The sequence below is a fragment of the Danio rerio genome, chromosome 17 (assembly GCF_052040795.2).
Source record: "Danio rerio strain M-AB ecotype USA chromosome 17, GRCz13ab, whole genome shotgun sequence".
Lineage (NCBI taxonomy): Eukaryota > Metazoa > Chordata > Actinopteri > Cypriniformes > Danionidae > Danio > Danio rerio.
The window spans coordinates 57539332-57560040 of record NC_141037.1 but is presented as its reverse complement, the minus strand read 5'-3'; the positions used below and the strand labels follow the sequence as shown (position 1 = coordinate 57560040).

Sequence of the window (20709 nt, the reverse complement as noted above, 5' to 3'; positions counted from 1 at the left end):
TGTCAACTCAACTCTGTTACTCTGTTACCGTCAACCCTGCTACCGTCAACTCAACTTTGTTACCGTCAACTCAAACCTTTTACTGTCAACTCAACTCTGTTATCGTTAACTCAACTCTGTTACCGACAACTAAACTCTGTTATCATTAACTCAACTCTGTTACCGTCAAATCAACTCTGTTACCGTCAACTCAACTCTGCTACTTTCAACTCAACTGTGTTATCATTAACTCAACTCTGCTACCGTCAACTCAACTCTGTTACCGTCAACTCAACTCTGTTATCGTTAACTCAACTCTGTTACTGTCAACTCAACTCTACTACTGTCAACTCAACTCTGTTACCGTCAAATCAACTCTGCTACAGTCAACTCCACTCTGCTATTTTCATCTCAACTCTGTTATCGTTAACTCAACTCCGTTACCGTCAACTCAACTCTGCTACTTTAAACTCAACTCTGTTATCGTTAACTCTGTTACCATCAACTCAACTCTGCTACCGTCAACTCTGCTACTGTCAACTAAACTCTGCTACTGCAAACTCTGCTACCATTAACTTTGTTGCTCTGCTACCATCAACTCAACTCTGTTAATGCCAACTCTGTTGCTCTGTTACTGTCAACTTGTCAACTCAACTCCATTATCGTCAACCCTTTTACCATTATTTTGCATTAATAATGGACTCAGTTTGTAGTAAATTATAAATTTGTTATGATTCTAGTTTAAGAAAAATTAATGAAAAAGGCCTGAAATGTACCCACAATTTACTATAAGTAATCTTTTAGTGTTAATTGATTTAGTTAACTAATGTTAGTAAACTGTAAGGCAGATTGACTGTAATAGGGAGCATTAGTTCACCTGCTGTTTTCTGTGAGGTTGTTGGCAGGTTTTTTCTCTTCTGCATAGCTGTGCTCTGCTGACCTCCGACCTCTGAAGTGAAACGATAGAGCGTTGAACTGACCTTTAGTGCGGCAATCTGCATGTGCAAGAGATTTTATTTGAAGGAGGAAACACAACACAGATGAATGCCGTGTGTTAGTGTTTTTACAAGATGTAATATAATTTGAGGTGTGCCTGTAAAGTTTCAGCACAAAACACATTGTGGACCATTCACTTGTTTTTCCATACTGAAAAACACACCAAAGGTAAACCTTGTACTTTTCAAATACAGTGGTGTGAAAAACTGTTCGCCCCTTCATCGATTTCATTTCTTTCAGAAAATCATGCCACAGTGTAGTTTTGTACCTTCACAGCAGTCCTGCCACATGCGGAGGTCAATCTTTGGTAAATCGGCACAGCTTCCATAACCGTGAGGGAGGTCGGCCACACTGAAGGCATCTGATTGAATGCGGGTGATGTTGTCACCATTATCACACAGCACCCGGGATAGAGACGTCTGCTTCAGTTGGGTCAACTGTGCAGGACTGAAGGAGCCCGGGTTCTCATACCAAAACCTGCAATATAATTAAAAAACACATTAAAATAGATATAATTTATTTTGCATTTCTGATATTGAAAAAATATAATAAAGAAAATTGTGTGCAATATATACCCTACATTTCATTTTGCCTAGGCTGCAGGGAGCCACATCAGGGGTGGTTAAAATGTTTAGTTTTGGGTAAACTACCTCTTTGACCCAAAAATGAATCTCAATTGGATTCAGGTCAGGACTTTAACTTTGTTTTTTTTACTAATATTTAAATTTGTTTCAAGAGTTCACACTTAAGCCTGGTTTAAACTTCTGCCGTGACCCACGGCGCATGCAACACGCATAGCTGTGCATTTATACTTCTGCTGCTGTTTCTGTTGAAACAACAACCCTTCCGAAACACTAGTTGGCAGTGAGGTGTAAATGTTCCTCTGTGTCGAGTTTCTTCCCTGGTGTTTTATTTTTTCTGAACGATTCCTTAATGTACAAGTGTCTTAAACTCGCTCATTTTGAGGCAGGAACCGGCGCACGTCGAACACCTTTAACCATAAGGTAAACACAAAACAAAACTTTCCATCCGGAGCTCCTTCACGTGACTCCACACTTGTAAACAATCGCTCCATTGGGCTCGCGCGGCTCTCGGTCCCGCCCAGAATCATCAGCGCTACCAAGCCGACCAATCACAGAGCTTGCGCTATTCGGCGTTGCGACGTGTAGTTACATTTTTTGAGAGGTGCACATCAGCGACGCCGACGACCATGGCACTGGGCTATGCATCAATGCGTAGGCTGCGCCGTAGCATACACATGCGCTTGACGCAGAAGTATAAATCAGTCTTTAGATATTGCTGTCTTGGGAGGGAACCTTGAGCTCGGACATAGTTGAGCCCAGGGCTTCCATCTAGTCAATGAGCATGTGAGGGGGTACGAGATCAGGTTGTTCTTGAGAGCTCCCCCTGGTAAAGGAGGAAAGGTGGAGATGGGGTGGAAGGGGGGATTCTTCAAAAAATAAGGATGAGGGAGTAATGCTAGTCAGGCTTTTTATAGTAAATTTGGAATGATCCGATTGGCTTACTAATGATTACAGATGAGACACCAGCTGCGATCAATCATATCATGTGCTCCTCTTGGAATTCGTTTGTAAACTTCACGCGATGACATTAAAGTCTGACAAGCACAAATGAAGATATTTTGAAGACAGCTGGAAACCTGTAACAATTGACTCCCATATTTGTTTTTACTACTATGGAAGCCAATGTTTACAGGCTTTCAGTTCATCAAAATATCTTCTTTTATGATCATCATCACTCCTAAATGTTTGGAACCAGTTGAGTGTGAGTTGAGTAAGTTTTTGGGTGAACCATCCCTTTAAAAATTCCCTTACAACTGTAGAGCAGTCGTCACCAAACTTGTTCCTGGAGGGCCGGTGTCCTGCAGATTTTAGCTCCAACAATAATCAAACACACCTGAACAAGCTAATCAAGGTCTTACTAGGTATTCTTGAAATATCCAGGTGGGTGTGTTGAGGCAAGTTGGAGCTAAACCCTGCAGGGCACCGGACCTCCAGGACCAGGATTGGTGACCCCTGCTGTAGAGGAACAACAAAAGGTGTCGTGTGGAATAGAGCCTTACCGGTCGCCATCTCTCAGACGCTTGAACTGTGTTGCCAGTAAACACATTAGAGTTGGTCCCAGTCTGCTGCCAGGCACCAGCTCTTCGGCCATCAGTGCAGGAAACAAATCCACATTCAGAGGTGTGCCATAAAGCCTGGAGAGGATCAGAATATTACTCCCAGAACAAATGGCATTAAAATCTCATTAGATCTGTTTGATGCTAACCTTTGAAGCTTCTCCCGCACACTGGGGTTCTGGATCTCATTCTTCAGATCCTCAAAGGTCTGTGCGGACGTGAGGTTGCAGAACACGCGGTAGTCATTATAGGATGGTATACCGTGGTCACGGCCCCTTTGGATATTCATCGCTGCAAGGTCAAGCGCCACCGCATGTGCCATCGAGAAAAGCCGTTCGGTTAGTTCGGTGTTTAGCAGTTGAGTGGACATTCGCATTTTCCCTGCCACTCCGAACAAGCCACGAAGCAATGGGTCGATGCCTCCTTCGTTTACAATACGGAAGGGGGAGAAGAAAGCCTTGTGCAGTGAGATGTGCCCTTGCTGGATGGGCTGGAAGTTTTCATCAAGTCGATACAGAATTGGGTTAATGAGCGTATGGCCAAAACGGAAGGCCGCGGTAGCGAAAGCATTGAGGATGCCAGCATTTATATTAGGATTGTATCCGGTATAATCGCCCATTATCCTCATGCCAGCCTCACCCAGTATTTTAGGCAGCCATTGGTTGTAGGTTATATGCTGCATCTGGGCTCCGACTATCTTCCGCGCCTCATGGTAAATGGTGTCGCCATCCCAATGGGGGTTAAGGCGAAGCAGCTCGCTTGCAATGCGGTTATGTTCACGCAACCACACCGTATGCATTGCCGTCAACCCGAGCTGCTCATTAGCACGATGGTCACCGGCTAGGAAGCAAGGAATGGGACTCTCATTTTCATCCCGCATGCACTCTGTTGGTGGCCCGGTGGCAAACGGGAGCAGTGGTTTTCCAGTTCGTTGAACAATCCCTTGCCGCAGCATGCCTCTATGGCTGGCTAAATCACGGATCTCTTCAGCCTCGTGCTGCGAGCTGCCGTAAACATTGGATGCATCGATGTAGGAAGTAAGCTGGTTCATTTGCTCACGCGGGTACACTGAGTTCATGAGTAAAGAAGTCATTCCGCTGCCACAAACGGGACTGGAGCGCACAAAGAACATGCAGCGTGCCCCATTGCGCCGCTGCCGTGGGTCATTGGGTGGGAACATAATGGGAAAACAAGGGGGGTCATTGGTGCACACTGAGGTGCACAGCTGTCCGTCGGAGAAACGGGACTGGCTTAGGGACACAACGGTTGAGTCTAGATCATGGTCTAAGAACTGTCCCCACTGCATTAGCATGTGAGTGTAGCGGTCGTCTGGCGTGATGGTCTCGGTGCCGATCATGGTGGTGGAGACCAGGCGTGGAAGTGGCAGGGGGTAGCCGTTGTGCCATCGCTCAGTGGTGCCGCGGGGGAGATTGAAGCCATTGTCGTAGACGGGCTTTAGCAAGCGCTCAAAGGGAGTGAGAGACGCTCCCCACATGGGGTGCTGCAGGTTGTTGCAAGTGCCGTCGTGGGTACGATACTTCTGGTGGAAGCAGATATCCGAGCAATTGTTAATGCGCCGATGGGCTGTGCAGCCTGACAAATTAGCGATCATATCCAGGAACCGTGGAGACACTAAATCATTGTAGCGGTAGGCTGTGAATAAAAAGTTAACAGGAAATCAGTCAGATTAGATTTCATCTATATAAATATTTATTACAATTTTGTTGCGCTTTATACAAGTAAAATACCAAACATGCACACAGTGCCTACAGGATACTAATAATAACTTTATTTGTCATACAGCCTGAAATCTAATCAGATTACAAATAACTTTTCCACCCATTGAAATGTTTTAACCTGTGCCTTACTACAACTTTATCTCAAAGGTCTTTTAAAAGCAGGGAGTAATGCCAGTATATAGGTATAGATTTTTACAGGGTATGATTTTCTATATGCACTTTACATTTATACATATATAAAAGTATGTGTGGGTGTTTATATTTTATACTGTTTTATATATATATATATATATATATATATATATATATATATATATATATATATATATATATATATATATATATATATATATATGTTGATTCTGGCTTGTTGATTCTGGCTTGTTGATTTTCCCATGTTGTCACACAAGAAAGCAGTGTGTTTGAGCCTTCCCTTAAATACTATTCTACAGTTGCGCCTCCAATTAACTCAAATGTTGTCAATTAGCCAATCAGAAACTTCCAAAACCTTGACATCATCATCTGAGCTTTTCCAGAGGCAGAATAATCTTATTGTATGTAAACTTGACCTACAAGAAAAGTTATAATAATTTCTCAAAAAGTATCTCTCATTATTCTGCTATTAAACAGAGCAGAAACACATTTGATAATCCAAACTTACCCAAAAGAGAAAACGTTTGGTCACATTAACATTGGACTTATTTTAAATCGTTATGTGCCTTTTTATACAGTGTATTTAAACTTCTGGTTCCAACTATATATGAATATATATATATATATATATATATATATATATATATATATATATATATATATATATATATATATATATATATATATATATATATAATTCCACTACATATAATCATATTGATTTAATCCCACTTAAATCAATTATTTTAAAGTTTATTCATAGCAAAGTGAACAACATTTTAATGAGGATAGCGGTCAAATAATTCAGGTAATAGTGTCTGGATTAATGGAGTTGTGTCGACCTCTTCTTGGTATGTCAGTGAATGTGTCCAGAGGGTAAATGCTCAGATTGGGACAAAGCTTGTCCAAACAGGTGGGGCCATTTTGCCATAGTGTGGCAATGAAAGCTGTGCTGTTGTCATAACCAGAACAAACAGTGAGCACAAAGCACCGCAGTGTCTGCTGACAATTTAATAAAGCAAACACATTTAGTACCAGATCTGCATTTTGAAGATGCCATAGAAGGAAAATCTGGATATTCAGTACCTCCGGATAGTTGAGTAATGAGTTCAGTACATGAAAATAACATACCATTAACACTATTGTTTCTGTATTCACATGTAAATCATGTGAGAGTAAAAACCAGGTAAAAGCATTGCACACTGGATCATTAATATGCACGCCCCATGTTGCGTTTGATTGGCCACAATATTTCCTAGTAAGATTACAACAATGCAGACTTTTTCCTTATTTATACGTTTATCTAAGCTTATATTAAACTTACCATGTATGTGAAACTCTTATTTTGAAACCAGCAGCCATGCGCCTCTACTCTTTACAGCTTGTTATGCTGCGTTCACAACAGACATGGAACGCGCGGATAAATGGTGCGTAAATAGCCGCATGAACATTTGAGTTTGCACGCTTCTTTCGCGCGTCAAACCCCGCTTCATTTGCGCGTCAAACCCCGCTTCATTCGTGCGTCAAATTCACTTCTGAACAGACGCGGATTCGCGTGAGGGGCAGGGCTTCTGTCTGCCCGGTGACTTTAGCTTCATTGCTAAATGGCCGAGCCCTGTTTGATGAACATTTTGTCGCGTGTCGGCTGGAGGATTTCCCCCGGGACAGCTACAACAGGCGATACTTCATAATCACACCCCCACAAGAGCAAGCTCCTGATTGGTTAACGTGGCGAGAATGTCCGCTGAAGTTCAGATTTTTAAACCCAAGTGTTTCGCACAAAATGCGTTAAGCTCATCAAACGCGCAAAACGCTCAACTTGCGCCACGCCATTCGTGCGTATCGCGCCATTCACACCGCGCCATTCACATATTTTGCGTCATTCGTTTCGCGCCATTCGCAAGTATCGCGTCGCAGGATGTCTATTTGCGTGTTTGCATTGACTTACCATGTAAATCACTCGCACTTGACGCGCGATCTGCGTCTGGTGTGAACGCAGCATCAGGAAGCAAAATGCAGGATATACAGATTATAAATTTATTTAGCACCACCCTGAAGATGCATAAGGTCTGTTTAATGGTATCTTTTGTTAATGTAATGTGTGTATGCTGAAATGTGTCAGGTATGTTTGTAATGAGGCAACAAACACATGTAAACTGCTGAGCATAAGTGTTTAATGCACGTTTATGTATATAGTAATGCATATGCTCTTACTGTGGTCTTTCTACAGTGAAACGACGTCAATAGACTTGATCTGTTTATAAAGAAGTTGATTGTAATTCCTGCCTCTGTTTTCATATATGTTCAAACTGCAAAATATAACTCTGTCAGCCCCTATTTGTCGATTTTTAATCAATATTCGATATTTCATTTACGACTCAATTTAGGAGCTTTAAGTAAATTTAGTTTTATTTTATTTCATTCACTCCTAGCTAAATGTCGAAAATATAGTAATTTAACATGGAATCTACAGAAGCTGCGGAGCATCACTGCAGAGCTCATTAATATTCATAACCCTTCCTTATATGGTCAAACACACTCTTTTCATTATAGGGGCACAAATGAGCATATAACACTGATTCTGGATCATTTTTTGCACTTATTATGTAAATATCACAGAAAAATGTAACATATTGAACCTATTTAATCTATGGCACCTTTAATTAAGCAAACACCATGCAACTTTGCATATATTGTCCAATGTGTATAGTTACACTACTAATATAGCATCTTAGCATGTATAGTGGCAGAAATACATAGCGCTGCAGATACCTGTCCCGTTGGTGTCCACCATGAGCCCCTGGTTGACGTGCCTCTGGATGAGAAGAAGGGTCTGCTCAAAGATCTCTCCAGCTCGGGCCTGCTCCACTGTGTAGGGGTCCCGCGGGTACCGAAACAGAGCCAGGAGCTCGGCGGGGGTTCGAGGAGACCTGATGATGATGGAGAACGGGTAAACAAGACACATTTAGAGTAACCTAAAGTCTAACAGGCTTATTATTTAATTTAATGAATCAATTAAAGGGTCTTTGTGTAGAATTCAGAAGCCTTGTGTGTGTTTGAACAAGCTCCAAAATCACTGGCATCTAGTAGAGTTGGATAGAGCAAAAAGTAAGGGAAGTTTCTTACTAGTACAAATAACAAAAGAATTGTTAAATGAAATCAAGACGCATTTTTGAGACAAGGAAAAACGTTTGTGAAAAAAAAAAACAAGTTAAAATGAATCAAGGGTTTCTTTAAAACAAGTCAAAAATAAAGCACAGTAAAATAAAAGGGTATTTGTGGTATTTTCTTTCCACTCGTCTGAACAATAAAAAGCCAAACAGCCCAAAATCTCAAACAGTGTGTGAAAAAACACCCTGCAGCATCCTGCCTTAAATCACCAGATTAATAAAAAAACACTAAAACACAATGCGCAATTAAGGTCTGGAGAAACACACTCTGTTAAACCAATGACAGATTATCACAGTAATACTGAAACTATGTCCTGGTGAAAAGCCCATCTGATATAAGGTTGACTGGGCCACATTTGCACACAACAATATGTTCAGATTTGTTCATATAATGTGCTCCCATACTTTGGGCAACTTGGATAACAGTTTGTTTTTCTCCACTGAAGCTCTCTTTTATACATTTCAGGCCATCCTAAAGCAGCTTTTACAGTCCTTATTGTCACTTTTAATGACATTAATATATATATTTTGCCATGATGACAGTAAATACTAATAGACTAGATATTCTTCAAGACACTTCTATACAGCTTAAAGTGTCATTTAAAGGCTTCACTAGATTAATTAGGGTAACTAGGCAGGTTAGGGTAATTAGGCAGGTTATTGTATAACGATGGTTTGTTCTGTAGACTATCACAAAATATATATAGCTTAAAGGGGCTAATAATTTTGTTCTTAATGGTTAAAAAAATTAAAAGCTGCTTTTATTAAGGCTGAAATAAAACAGATAAGACTTTCTCCAGAAGAAAAAATATTATAGGAAATACTGTGAAAATTTCCTGAATCTGTTCAACATCATTTGAGAAATATTAAACAAAGAAAAAAAGGGTGAATAATTCTGACTTCAACTGTATATATATATATATATGTATATATATATATATATATATATATATATATATATATATATATATATATATATATATATATATATATAAATATACATATATATATATATAAATATATATATATATATATATATATATATATATATATATATATAAATATACATATATATATAAATATACATATATATATATATATATATATATATATATATATATATATATACATATATATATACATATATATATATATATATATATATATATATATATATATATATATATATATATATATATATATATATACACACACACACACACACACACACACACAGTATGTATGCATGTGAATGAATGTAAGTATAAAAATGAATGTTTATGCTTTTTTAGTGAATATAGGTCATATATTTTGGTTCACTTGAACAAAACTGATTTATTAAATGGATATTAAAAGAAATGAATATTTATTAAAAAATATTAAAGTCATTGAACATCTTTAAAAACAGAAAGATAATATATTTAAATTTATGCAAAATATCAGAAAAACAAATTGCAAACTATTTTTTTATCTGTTTCTTGAATTCTGCTCTTTTTGTCATTTTTTATTTAATATTTTTCCCCAACATATGACAACAGTCCAAAATCAGCACACCCAAATATATGAGTTTTTTTTGTTAGATTAGCTCCAGGTTTTGCTTCAGTACTGACTAAACTAATGTATACATGAGCAATATCACGCATGTAGCAGTGCTGTATGACTCGAGGCCGCAGGCTGAATGCCTTGGTGTCCAACCAGTGCCAATATACAGCCATATCACACTGCTACAAGTGTAAAATTGTGTTTATACAACAGTTCAACGGCACAATCTTGTATATAAAAAAAGATAATCAAACACAGAGAGTCTAAAACCCTTTTGTATGAGGAACTACTTTCTTCCGCCGTTTATTCACATCTGCAGCTGACGTCAGAACAGCAGAAGCCGTTACTACTTCACCATTGTCACTTTAGAGCTAGTGTTTGAATGATTCTCTAGCGTACTGTCTAAAGTGATGACAAAAACAGCTGATTTCGCTCACATTTTAAAATGATAAGGCTGAACGGCATGAAATACCATCAGTCTACAGAGATTTCCCAGTATTTCTCTATTGCACAACCATCTTTGCACTGCTCAGTTTGACAGGCTGATGGCCGCCAATGTGCTGACTCTCCAAAATTATAGATCTTTAAAATAGGCACTATTCTTATAAATAAACTGCATAGTTGCAATCTAGACAACTACATTCTGCCTAAAAAGCCTCAACAGTACATTATGTTGTCCAACAGCTGCAATATTTGTCAAACTGTAGTGAGTTTATTGATCTGCTGTCACTCTATGAGGGCGGAGTAACACACAAGGGTGAAGAGGCTGTACGAGTGCTGATATTGCAGAATATAGCACAGCTTTCAGCCAATCAGATTTGAGAACCAGACAGAACTGTTGTATAAGCACAAATATAACACTGTAAAGTGTCCTATTAAAAGTATAAATTTAAATGAGAAATTTGTGTGCACTCTATGTTACATATTATTTTTGACACATTTTGTCTGAAATACACTGCAACTACGTCACCTTAAAAGACAAAAAGTTATCTCACAAAGATAAACACACATAACAGCTTGAGCCTCTGGCTTCAGTTGCTTAAGCTCTGCCAGAGTAACTGCAAATAAATAAGCGTTATCAGTGTTTATTTGAGAAACCCAGATAAAACAAAGAGTAAGTGCTCGGCCAAAGTCAACAGCAAGCATTTGCGCCAAAGTTTGCAGCATTAACATCATGTGTAGCCTTCAGAGAGCTGGCTTCACTTCCCATGTTATCTCTCGTGAACTGCACCAGGTTAAAGACATAGATCTGAGGTTATTTGTGCCAAAAAATTAAATCTAATAAAAATCTGTAATCAATAAGCATGTTTTGAAGGGGAACTATTACACAAAAATCACTTTTATAAGGAGTTTAAACACAGTAGTGTGTCAGCAGTGTGTGAATATAAGCAGCTTCTAATGGTAAACAATTATTAATTGTATTGTTTATAATCAGACTTAATAAAAACAGTCTGCAGAAACACTTTGATTGACATTCTCCCTTTGTACGCAATCTAGTCTCTCTTTACGAAGACAACATTATATCTTAGACGGAAAGTATTTGTCTTTAAAGAACACATGAAATCAAAACTAACCATATTGATGTTGTTAGCTCACATTGCTAGTTTTGTGGTTAACAATTCATCTGTGCATGTCATTAAAAAAACGTTTGCTCTTGTAATCTTTAATAGAAATCTGAAAATTCACTTCCGGTTTGTTTTCAGTTAAATCAAAGAGCATAGAATCACCAAGAGGCGACACTTTGTTGCTATTTGGGAAACAGACACTAGTTGCCGCTAGTGTCACGCGGCAGCCATTTTGGAATGAAAATTCAAATAGGACATCAGCAGGGATATCTAATGATAGACAGAATAAATCAAAATATTAAGTGAAAATAATATATATATATTTCCCAGAGATGGGTTGCGGTTGGAAGGGCATCTGCTGCATAAAAACTTGCTGGATAAGTTGGCGGTTCATTCCGCTGTGGCGACCCCGGATTAATAAAGGGACTAAGCTGACAAGAAAATGAAAGAATATATATATATATATACACACATACAGGGCTTTACATTAACTTTTTTAATCACCGGCCACTGTGGCTATAGTAGTTTTCCAATGTTACTAGCCACTCTGCATTTTCACTAGCCACAATTTTGTTGTTGGGAAAATATATTTTATATGCATAAATTTGACGTTGACATGCTAAAATTACTTGATTTAAATTTTGTGTTATGTCCACATGCCTCCTCATTTATTTCACTTTTTGTGTATCGAGTAGGAGCTTGCTCAATGAGCATGAGCAAATGAGTTGTGGTTTCATAGTGTAATATTGCAATTAGTTTTTATTTTTACATGACTTTTTTTAGATCTCAAAATTAACGATGTACCAAATCTATTTCTATAACCACACGAAACAATAATTATTTCTTAGCCACAAATTTTTAATGTGTCAAAACAAGCAAAATATAGCTGTATACTATACTTTTTATAGTTTTATATATATATATATATATATATATATATATATATATATATATATATATATATATATATATATATATATATATATTTACTTAAAATAATTATTCTAATAATAATTATTATAATAATTAATTATTATAATTATTATAATAATTATACTTATATATATATAAAAGTATAAAGTATAATTATTATAATATTTATAATAATTAATTATTATAATAATAATTATTATTATAATAATGCATACATACAGTTGAAGTCTGAAATTTTTTTCCCCCATTTTCGGTTTATCGGAGAGATATTTTTTTCTACAGATTTCTAATCATAATAGTTGTAATAACTCATTTCTAATAACTGATTTATTTTATCTTTGCCATGATGACAGTAAATAATATTAGACTAGATATTCTTCAAGACACTTTTATCCAGACATTTTGATATCGTTGAGCAGGAGGAGTCTGTAATGTTGTAATAACTCTCCCCAAACCCTTTCCCCCATATTTCTGAATGAAATACCTACTTTATCCAATCAGGTCGCAGTAGAAAAAACAAGCCACGCACACTGTTTTCTCTCTTAATATTCAATTTCTTTAGAAACACAATATGAAAAAAACTAATTGTTTATGCAGACTTTAACACAACCCTCTCCATCTATGAAACACACTGACATGAATTGACAAAATAACCCCCAACATCTAGCTCCACACACAGGGTCTTAGTCTAGCGCTAAGTTCGGGATTCCGCCGCAGCCCCTAAACACTCCCAGTGAATTCCTGCAGGGTTACAGCATCGTGACTCACAGCAGAAGGAACTGTTTTCATGGCTCACCCGTCAAAAAGCTGCCTCCGGGTGGAGTCTATAGCGCTGTTTATGCTCCGGATGGCCTCTTCAAGAGACGTGGAGACGAACGGATCACCTTCGCGGCTCACCTGCGGGACTACAGACATCAGTGTGAATGAACACTAGCATGTTTTAATCTGTGTAAGTGATGAGAAAACAACATGAGCTCCTTTCATTAGCTTCTGACGTCTTATTACTGAAATACTTGATTCTGATTGTTCAGTTGTCACAATCTAAGGTATTTTCATGGCAAAAAGGCTTTTCTTACTAGTCTGAACATCTAAAAATTCTTAAATAAAGATGCATTTTATAGACGAGTAAAATATTGTCCTGTTTTCAATCAATTAAACAGGTTTATCTGTAAAACAGGCAAACTAATCAGCCAATTGAGCAAGCAAAAATAAAATAGCTTTGCTTGTTTTAAGGAAAAACTCGCTTAATTTTGACTCAATTTTTTCTGTAAACAACACTACAAGACTATGTTTTGTTTATTCTCTAGAAAATTCTCTAGAATAATCCCAAAAGGTAACAGACTGCGAAAAGCCACATAAAACAAAACAAAAATACGATGTATATGCCGAATTCAGCGGCTGGAATAAGCCAGAATTAGCTGAGCTGACGTGACGCGACCAGCGAGACCTAGCGGTCACTTAAGTGCCACGCCCTTAATTATGTAGACTTAATATAAATAAAAACAGATAGGTTATAAAACAAACCCCCCCCCCCCCCCCTCACAGTTGTCATGAGCGGTAACATTAGCTATACACCAACATCTTTTTTGTACCAGCCTGTAAACACCTATTTTCTGCTGTAAAGTTGGGCATTTTAACAATGAAGTCAATAGAAATTTGCTCTGTTTTTGGAGCCAGCCCCTAGTGGCAAGTCAATGAATTGCAGTTGCAGTTTCTTCCTTTTCATCCGTTTTACAACAAAGAGTGGAAGGTTGCTGCTTGGTTACAAACACAGTGTTACGTTCAAATTAAACAAACAAAAAATATTGATAGCGCTGAGACACGAGGATTGAGAACCGCTAGTTTAGATTAAACGCAGAGTGAACAGGAGGTTTTGTTGTCAAAATAATCCCAAAAGGCCATTGACTGTGTACAGCCACACAAAACAAAAGCAAAAATCTGATATATATATGCTGAGCTCAGTGCCTGGAATCAGCTGAGGTGACATGACTGTGAGCAAGTGGCCACGCACTTAACTATGCAGACTTAAAATAAATGAAACCCCTAGTGGCCAGTCGATGAATTGCAGGGTCTGTTACTTCCAATATAGTTTTACAACAAAGAGTGGGAGGTCGCTGCTTGGTTACAAACACAGTGTTACGGTCAAATTAAACAAACCTTTAAAGCAATAAAAAAATATATGAAATATGGATAGCGGCCAGCCACAAGGATTGCGAACTGCTAGTTTAGAGCGAGCAGGAGGTTGCATGTTGTCAAAATTATCCCAAAAGACAGCTGACTGTGTACAGCTACACAAAACAAAAGCAAAAATATGATATATATGCTGACCTCAGAGCCTGGAATCAGCCGAGGTGACATGACTGTGAGCAAGTGGCCACGCACTTAACTATGCAGACTTAAAATAAATGAAACTGATGAGTTATGAAAAAATGTATCCCTTCACAGTTGTCATGAAGGCTAATATTAGCTATACACCAAAATATTTTCTGTAGCAGGCTGTAAACATATTTTTCTACAGTAAAGTTGGCCATTTTAGCATTGAGGTCAATAGAAATATGCTCTGTTTTGGAGCCAGCCCCTGGTGGCCAGTTGATGAATTGCAGTGTCGATTACTTCCGTAATAGTTTTACAACAAAGAGTGGGAGGTTGCTGCTTGGTTACAAACACAGTGTTACGATCAAATTGAACAAACCTCTGAAGCAATAAAAGAAACATGAAATATGGATAGCGGCGAGCCACGAGGATTGCAAACTCTTAGTTTAGAGCGAGCAGGAGGTTGCATGTTGTCAAAATAATCCCAAAAGACAGCTGACTGTGTACAGCTACACAAAACAAAAGCAAAAATCTGATATATATGCTGAGCTCAGTGCCTGGAATCAGCCGAGATGACATGACGGGGAGCAGCAGAGACCTAGCGGTCACTCAAGTGACCCCGTCCTTAATTATACAGGTTTTTAAAGCTTGATATAAATAAAATGGATGAGTTATAAAACATTTCACCCCCTCACAGTTGTCATAAAGGATCATATTAGCTGTATACACCAAAATATTTTCTGTACCAGGCTGTAAACACCTATTTTTCTGCTGTAAAGTTAGCCATTTTAACATTGGGGTCAATAGAAATGTGCTCTGTTTTCGAGCCAGCCCCCAGTGGCCAGTCGATGAACTGCATTTTTAATTACTCCTGTTATAGGTTTACAACAAAGAGTGGGAGGTTGCTGCTAGATTACAAACACAGTGTTGGCCATTTTAACATAGAGGTCAACAGAAATGTGCTCTATTTTGAATCCAGGCCTAGCAGAATTTCGGTAAATTGCAGCTTCAGTTACTTCCGTATTGGTTTAACAAGAGAGAGCGGGATGATGCGGCTTGTTTAAAACCAAGGGTAGTTTCTGACACTGACCACTCACATTACAAATCCTAAATACTTTGTTTGCTCCATCAGTTCTTACCTTGCACTGTTAGCACCATGCTAGATGAGGAATATCCAATGGAGTTGCGGGCTACACACTCGTATCGGCCTCCATCGGCCAAGCCCACATCATGCACTTCCAGATAGCCATCTGGATTAATGTGGAACTTCCCACTCTCTGTAATCTGGACTCCATCCTGTAGATCAGAGATTATTAAACCCAGAAAAAGTCCCATTGGAATGGAAATAGATGGATTATAGGGAAATGTGTGGGGGTCTAACCTTGCTCCATGTGATGATAGGTGTGGGTTCACCCTGAGCGCTGCACGGAATCTGGACATCTGATCCAGACTCCACCGTCAAATCCCTTGGAGCGCTCGTGAAAACAGGCGTTACTGATGACGCAAAGACATGTGTTAGTGATTACAGCCGTGCAGAAAGTCATGCAACATGAAAAGAGCATGCACAGGGTCATACGCCGTCCTGAAATCGTCAAGGTTTCTGTAATTATGATGTCAAGGAACGAGGCGTTTGTGAGTGCTCAAGGCCAGTGTGTTTAAAGAGCTTTATATAAACATCTTATTCTGAAAGCTGAGAAGACCTTTGAGGAAGTCATGACATGCTTGTCGAGGTCCATAATCAGCCGCTTTACAGCTGTTTTGGAGTCATCTAGATGTACCTCAAGCAAGAAATGTCAGATCAGAGTCGGACTTAAAGGAACAGACACTTTGCAGTCATTTGCTCACCCTCGATTACTTTTCTCTGTGAGGCAAAATGAGATTTGTTTTACATGCAGTGCTCTTTGAAAGGTTGCGACCTCTTGCAGAATCTGTGAAAATGTCAATAATTTTAACCAAATAAAAGAGATGCATGTCATTTTTTTTTTATTTTGTACTAAGATATTTTGCGTTTGCAAGGCAGTGGTGCAGTAGGTAGTGCTGTTGCCATACAGCAAGAAGGTCGCTGGGTCGCTGGTTCGAACTTCAGCTTAGTTGGCGTTTCTGTGTGGAGTAGGGTTGTAACGGTATGAATTTTTTACGGTATGATAATCGTCTAAAACAATACCACGGTTTGACGGTTTCGCGGTATACGGTATGTTACAAATGTTACAAAATAATAGAACAGTGAAGCAAATTTGACTTTTTCCAAATAATATATTTTTAGTTACTATAAACAACACAACTTACAATGAACAAATAAAAATAAGAAAATAATAAATAATGTGTCAAAGTCCAAATAAAGTCCAAATAAACATGGTGCAAATCCTCAGTAAAAAAATAGATATAAATATTTACTATACTATAAATAGTTACATAACTAAACTAGATTCAATATGGAACATCCTTAGGTTTTATGTGCCAGCATGGATATGGTTGTCTGTGGATATGGATTTGGATATGGTTGTCTGCAATGCAGACAAACAGCTGCACCTTCATTTGCGTCTTTTGAAAACAGCAAGAGCAGCAGTTCGTCTTTGCTGTGTCACTGTTTTGTCATGTTTCTGTGCTGCTGTGCATGCAAAAGTACTTAGTATGAGAATTATTTCATGCAAAACTTTTTTTTTTTTGCGTTTTATTTAGCCGCGCATAAATGTATGCCTACCTCTCATTCCGTGTTGTTCAAAAAGCTCATGTTGGTCCACAAACAAAAGCGAAACCTATGCTTATTGGTTGTGATATAGCGAGTTTGAACCAATCTGGGCATGGAGGAGGGACAATGCATCAATGTATCATGTCTGGTTTGTCCGGAGACACAGTGACGAGCGTTTCTTTGTCAAATCAGCGTTGTCAAATTTTGATGACGTAACCGCACTGATTCCGGAGCCTCCGGTGCCGCGAATGTTATGTGATACAGCACTGGAAAGCTGAGATTATCTTCTTTATGCCAATCTTTGAATTGTATGAATCGGATCAGCGGATCAAAAGTTATTAAACATTTAAGAGCAATACTTATTTTTAGCCGCGGGCGGCTGTCTCGGTCTTTAAGGGTTAAAACCGTTGATATGCAATTGTTCATGGTATGATAATCGTGCACGTTCAAATCGTGGTAGACCGTCATACCGGTATATTTTTACAACCCTAGTGTGGAGTTTGCATGTTCTCCCTGCCTTCGCGTGGGTTTCCTCCGTGTGCTCCGGTTTCCTCCACAGTCCAAAGACATGCGGTGCCTATGTATTTCCCTCAACGTGCTCTTTGTAAACGCTCCCCATTTCTTCAGAAAGTTCCAGTAATCCTGCTGTAAATAAGAGCGACTCTGAGCCAAACCTGTGCCTTGGTTTAAAGTAAATACAGGCGGTTGTTATGCAGTGTGTTAACAAGCATTACTACATGGAAAAGCTCTCGCCATGTGGGAATTTCAAAGCGGCATGTTTGCTGGCTCTTCCGCAAGTCTGTAATAAAGCTTAAGAGGCGGTTTTAAGGCAGGGAGCTGGTCTTGCGTCTGTCATTGAGTCTTTACAGGGCTATTGTTGCTCTAATTGAAGGCTTTTTGCTCGCGAGTAAATGACAAATTAGTTTATGAAGCCGGTCTCTCCTGTTAGCACCGTGTCTGGTCTTGTTCTGAAAGGGCCGCTGAATGAGAAATTGGATGGTGTTGCTTTGTGCTGTGCTGAATTACATACATTTGTGGGCGGTGTGATGCGAGGCTAATTTCCTTTATTTGTATTATAACATAAGCACAACCTTAATTTACTTCAGCTAGCTGTAATCCAATTCAGAATATGAAGAAAAACTGCATATAATTGGGTCATATTATTGAAACTTGAAGTAACGTGAGGCTGTGTCCTAAACATTTTCACATCAGGAATGATGCAAAGTGTTTATGTTTGATGAATGACATCATAGAACAAAAACATTTGTGTGTGTGTGTGTGTGTGTGTGTGTGTGTGTGTGTGTACAAACATGTAGTTAAAGTGACGCTGTGTCTTAAACATTTTTAAATGAGGCAAATATGGAGTTTGTATCTGATGGATGACATCACTGCACTGTTTGTGCATGTGTGTGTGTGTGTTTGTGTGTGAATAGATTTAAATATATGTAAATCAGATTTTAGAACTAAAGATAAAACCTAATACTAATGTAAAAAAGAGAATAAAAATATTAAATGAAATGAAAATGAAACCATTTAACATAATTAAATAAACAATATTTTAAAATACTAACCGGCCACTTTATTAGGTACACCTGTCCAACTGCTTGTTGATGCAAATTTCTAATCAGCCAATCACATGGCAGCAACTCAATGCACTTAGGCATGTAGACAAGGTCAAGACGATCTGCTGCAGTTTAAAGTGAGCATCAGAATGGGGAAGAAAGGGGATTTAAGAGACTTTGAACGTGGCATTTTTGTTGGAGCCAGATGGGCTGCTCGGAGTATTTCAGAAACGGCTGATCTACTGGGATTTTCACGCACAACCATCTCTAGGGTTTACAGAGAATCCTCCGACAAAGAGGAAATATCCAGTGAGCGGCAGTTCTGTGGGCGCAAATGCCTTGTTGATGCCAGAGGTCAGAGGAGAATGGCCAGACTGGTTCCAGCTGATAGAAAGGCAACAGTAACTCAAATAAGCACTCGTTACAACCGAGCTCTGCAGAAGAGCATCTCTGAACACACAACACGTCCAACCTTGTGGCGGATGGGCTACAGCAGCAGAAGAGCACACCGGGTGCCACTCCTGTCAGCTAAGAACAGGAAACTGAGGCTACAATTCACACAGACTCACCAAAACTGGACAATAGAAGATTGGAGAAACGTTGCTGCTCTGATGAGTCTCCATTTCTGCTGCCACATTCAGATACTCGGGTCAGAATTTGGCCTCAACAACATGAAAGCATGGATCCATCCTGCCTTGTATCAGCGGTTCAGGCTGGTGGTGGTGTAATGGTGTGGGGGAGATTTTCTTGGCACGCTCATTAGTACCAATTCAGCATCGTGTCAAGACCACAGCCTACCTGAGTATTGCTGCTGACCTTGTCCATCCCTTTATGAGCACAGTGTCTCCATCTTCTGATGGCTACTTCCAGCAGGATAACACACCATGTCATAAAGTCTGAATCATCTCAGACTGGTTTCTTGAACATGACAATGAGTTCACTGTACTCAAATGGCCTCCACAGTCACCAGATCTCAATCCAATAGAGCAGCTTTGGGATGTGGTGGAACGGGAGATTGGCATCATGGATGTACAGCCGACAAATCTGCAGCAACTGCGTGATGCTATCATGTCGATATGGAGCAAAATCTCTGAGGAATATTTCCAGTAGCTTGTTGAATCTCTGCCATGAAGGATTAAGGCAGTTCTGAAGGAAAAAGGAGTCCAACCCAGTACTAGTGAGGTGTACCTAATAAAGTGGCCAATGAGTGTAACGTAATAGAAGAATATTTGGGGAATATTTGTTTTCCTGTTTTATTCAAAGTCGAACGACTAGAATGACTTATATTTGTTATTTAATATTAAATAGCAGATGTTTTTGTTAAAACAACTGTAAAAGTTTTTCTAGTTATTTTAAAGAGGCAACTGTATTAAAGCACCACATTAAAGGATCTGTATAAACGCACATTGTTTGTGGTTTTATGCCACTTTAGCTTTGGTTTCTGTGCCGCCTTTAATTTGTAGAGATGCCTTGTTCAAATCTACAGCATCACTGTGTACAGAACCGGTGGTATGGTTTGGCACGCTGCCGCTTTATCATGCTGAAATGAGCTGGATCTCACCGCTCTGCAGGATGTTGAGGTGGACAGCGGCTCTTGCAGTGCCCACAGGACTGACCGCCTGGCACTCGTACTGGCCCTGGTCATGAAGAGCCACGCGGCTGATCCGCAGGCTGCCCGTCGACAGCACCACATGCCGTCTGTCATTGGGCAAAGGACTACCTGTGGGAGGAAAACAGAGATTTTTTGGAGCAAATGTCAACCTTTCCATGAAAAACGATAGTGATAGGGTTGTTTGCTTAGATGTGTACAGAGACCTGGGGCCTCATGTACGAAGACTTGCGTGGAAATCTTACTAAAACATTGCGTACGCACAAAGCTGTAAATGTGCGTACGCAGAAAAAAATTCACATGTATGAAACACTGCGTA

At 39.0% G+C, this 20709-nt stretch overlaps 1 protein-coding gene and 1 long non-coding RNA gene across 4 annotated transcripts in view; one reads left to right on the top strand and one right to left on the bottom strand.

Moving 5' to 3' along the window:
* LOC147840079 (uncharacterized) overlaps positions 1-17444 on the top strand; it is a 408477-nt gene extending 391033 nt beyond the window's left edge. Inside the window, exon 3 of the long non-coding RNA XR_015513974.1 lies at positions 16641-17444. This is a non-coding gene — a long non-coding RNA (uncharacterized LOC147840079). The remainder of the gene's footprint in view (positions 1-16640) is intronic.
* pxdn (peroxidasin) overlaps positions 1-20709 on the bottom strand; it is a 92837-nt gene that overhangs the window by 7111 nt on the left and 65017 nt on the right. For all 3 annotated transcript variants that reach the window (XR_015513836.1, XR_015513835.1, XM_087291089.1), the window contains exons 12-20: positions 20343-20501; positions 15912-16024; positions 15670-15826; positions 13014-13122; positions 7780-7937; positions 3265-4768; positions 3059-3193; positions 1244-1452; positions 857-974 (exon numbers count right to left, since the gene is read on the bottom strand). Coding sequence is in view for 1 of the 3 variants with exons in the window: in XM_087291089.1 (XP_087147215.1) it covers positions 857-974; positions 1244-1452; positions 3059-3193; positions 3265-4768; positions 7780-7937; positions 13014-13122; positions 15670-15826; positions 15912-16024; positions 20343-20501 (2662 nt within the window). In the remaining 2 variants the exon portion in view is untranslated. The remainder of the gene's footprint in view (positions 1-856; positions 975-1243; positions 1453-3058; positions 3194-3264; positions 4769-7779; positions 7938-13013; positions 13123-15669; positions 15827-15911; positions 16025-20342; positions 20502-20709) is intronic.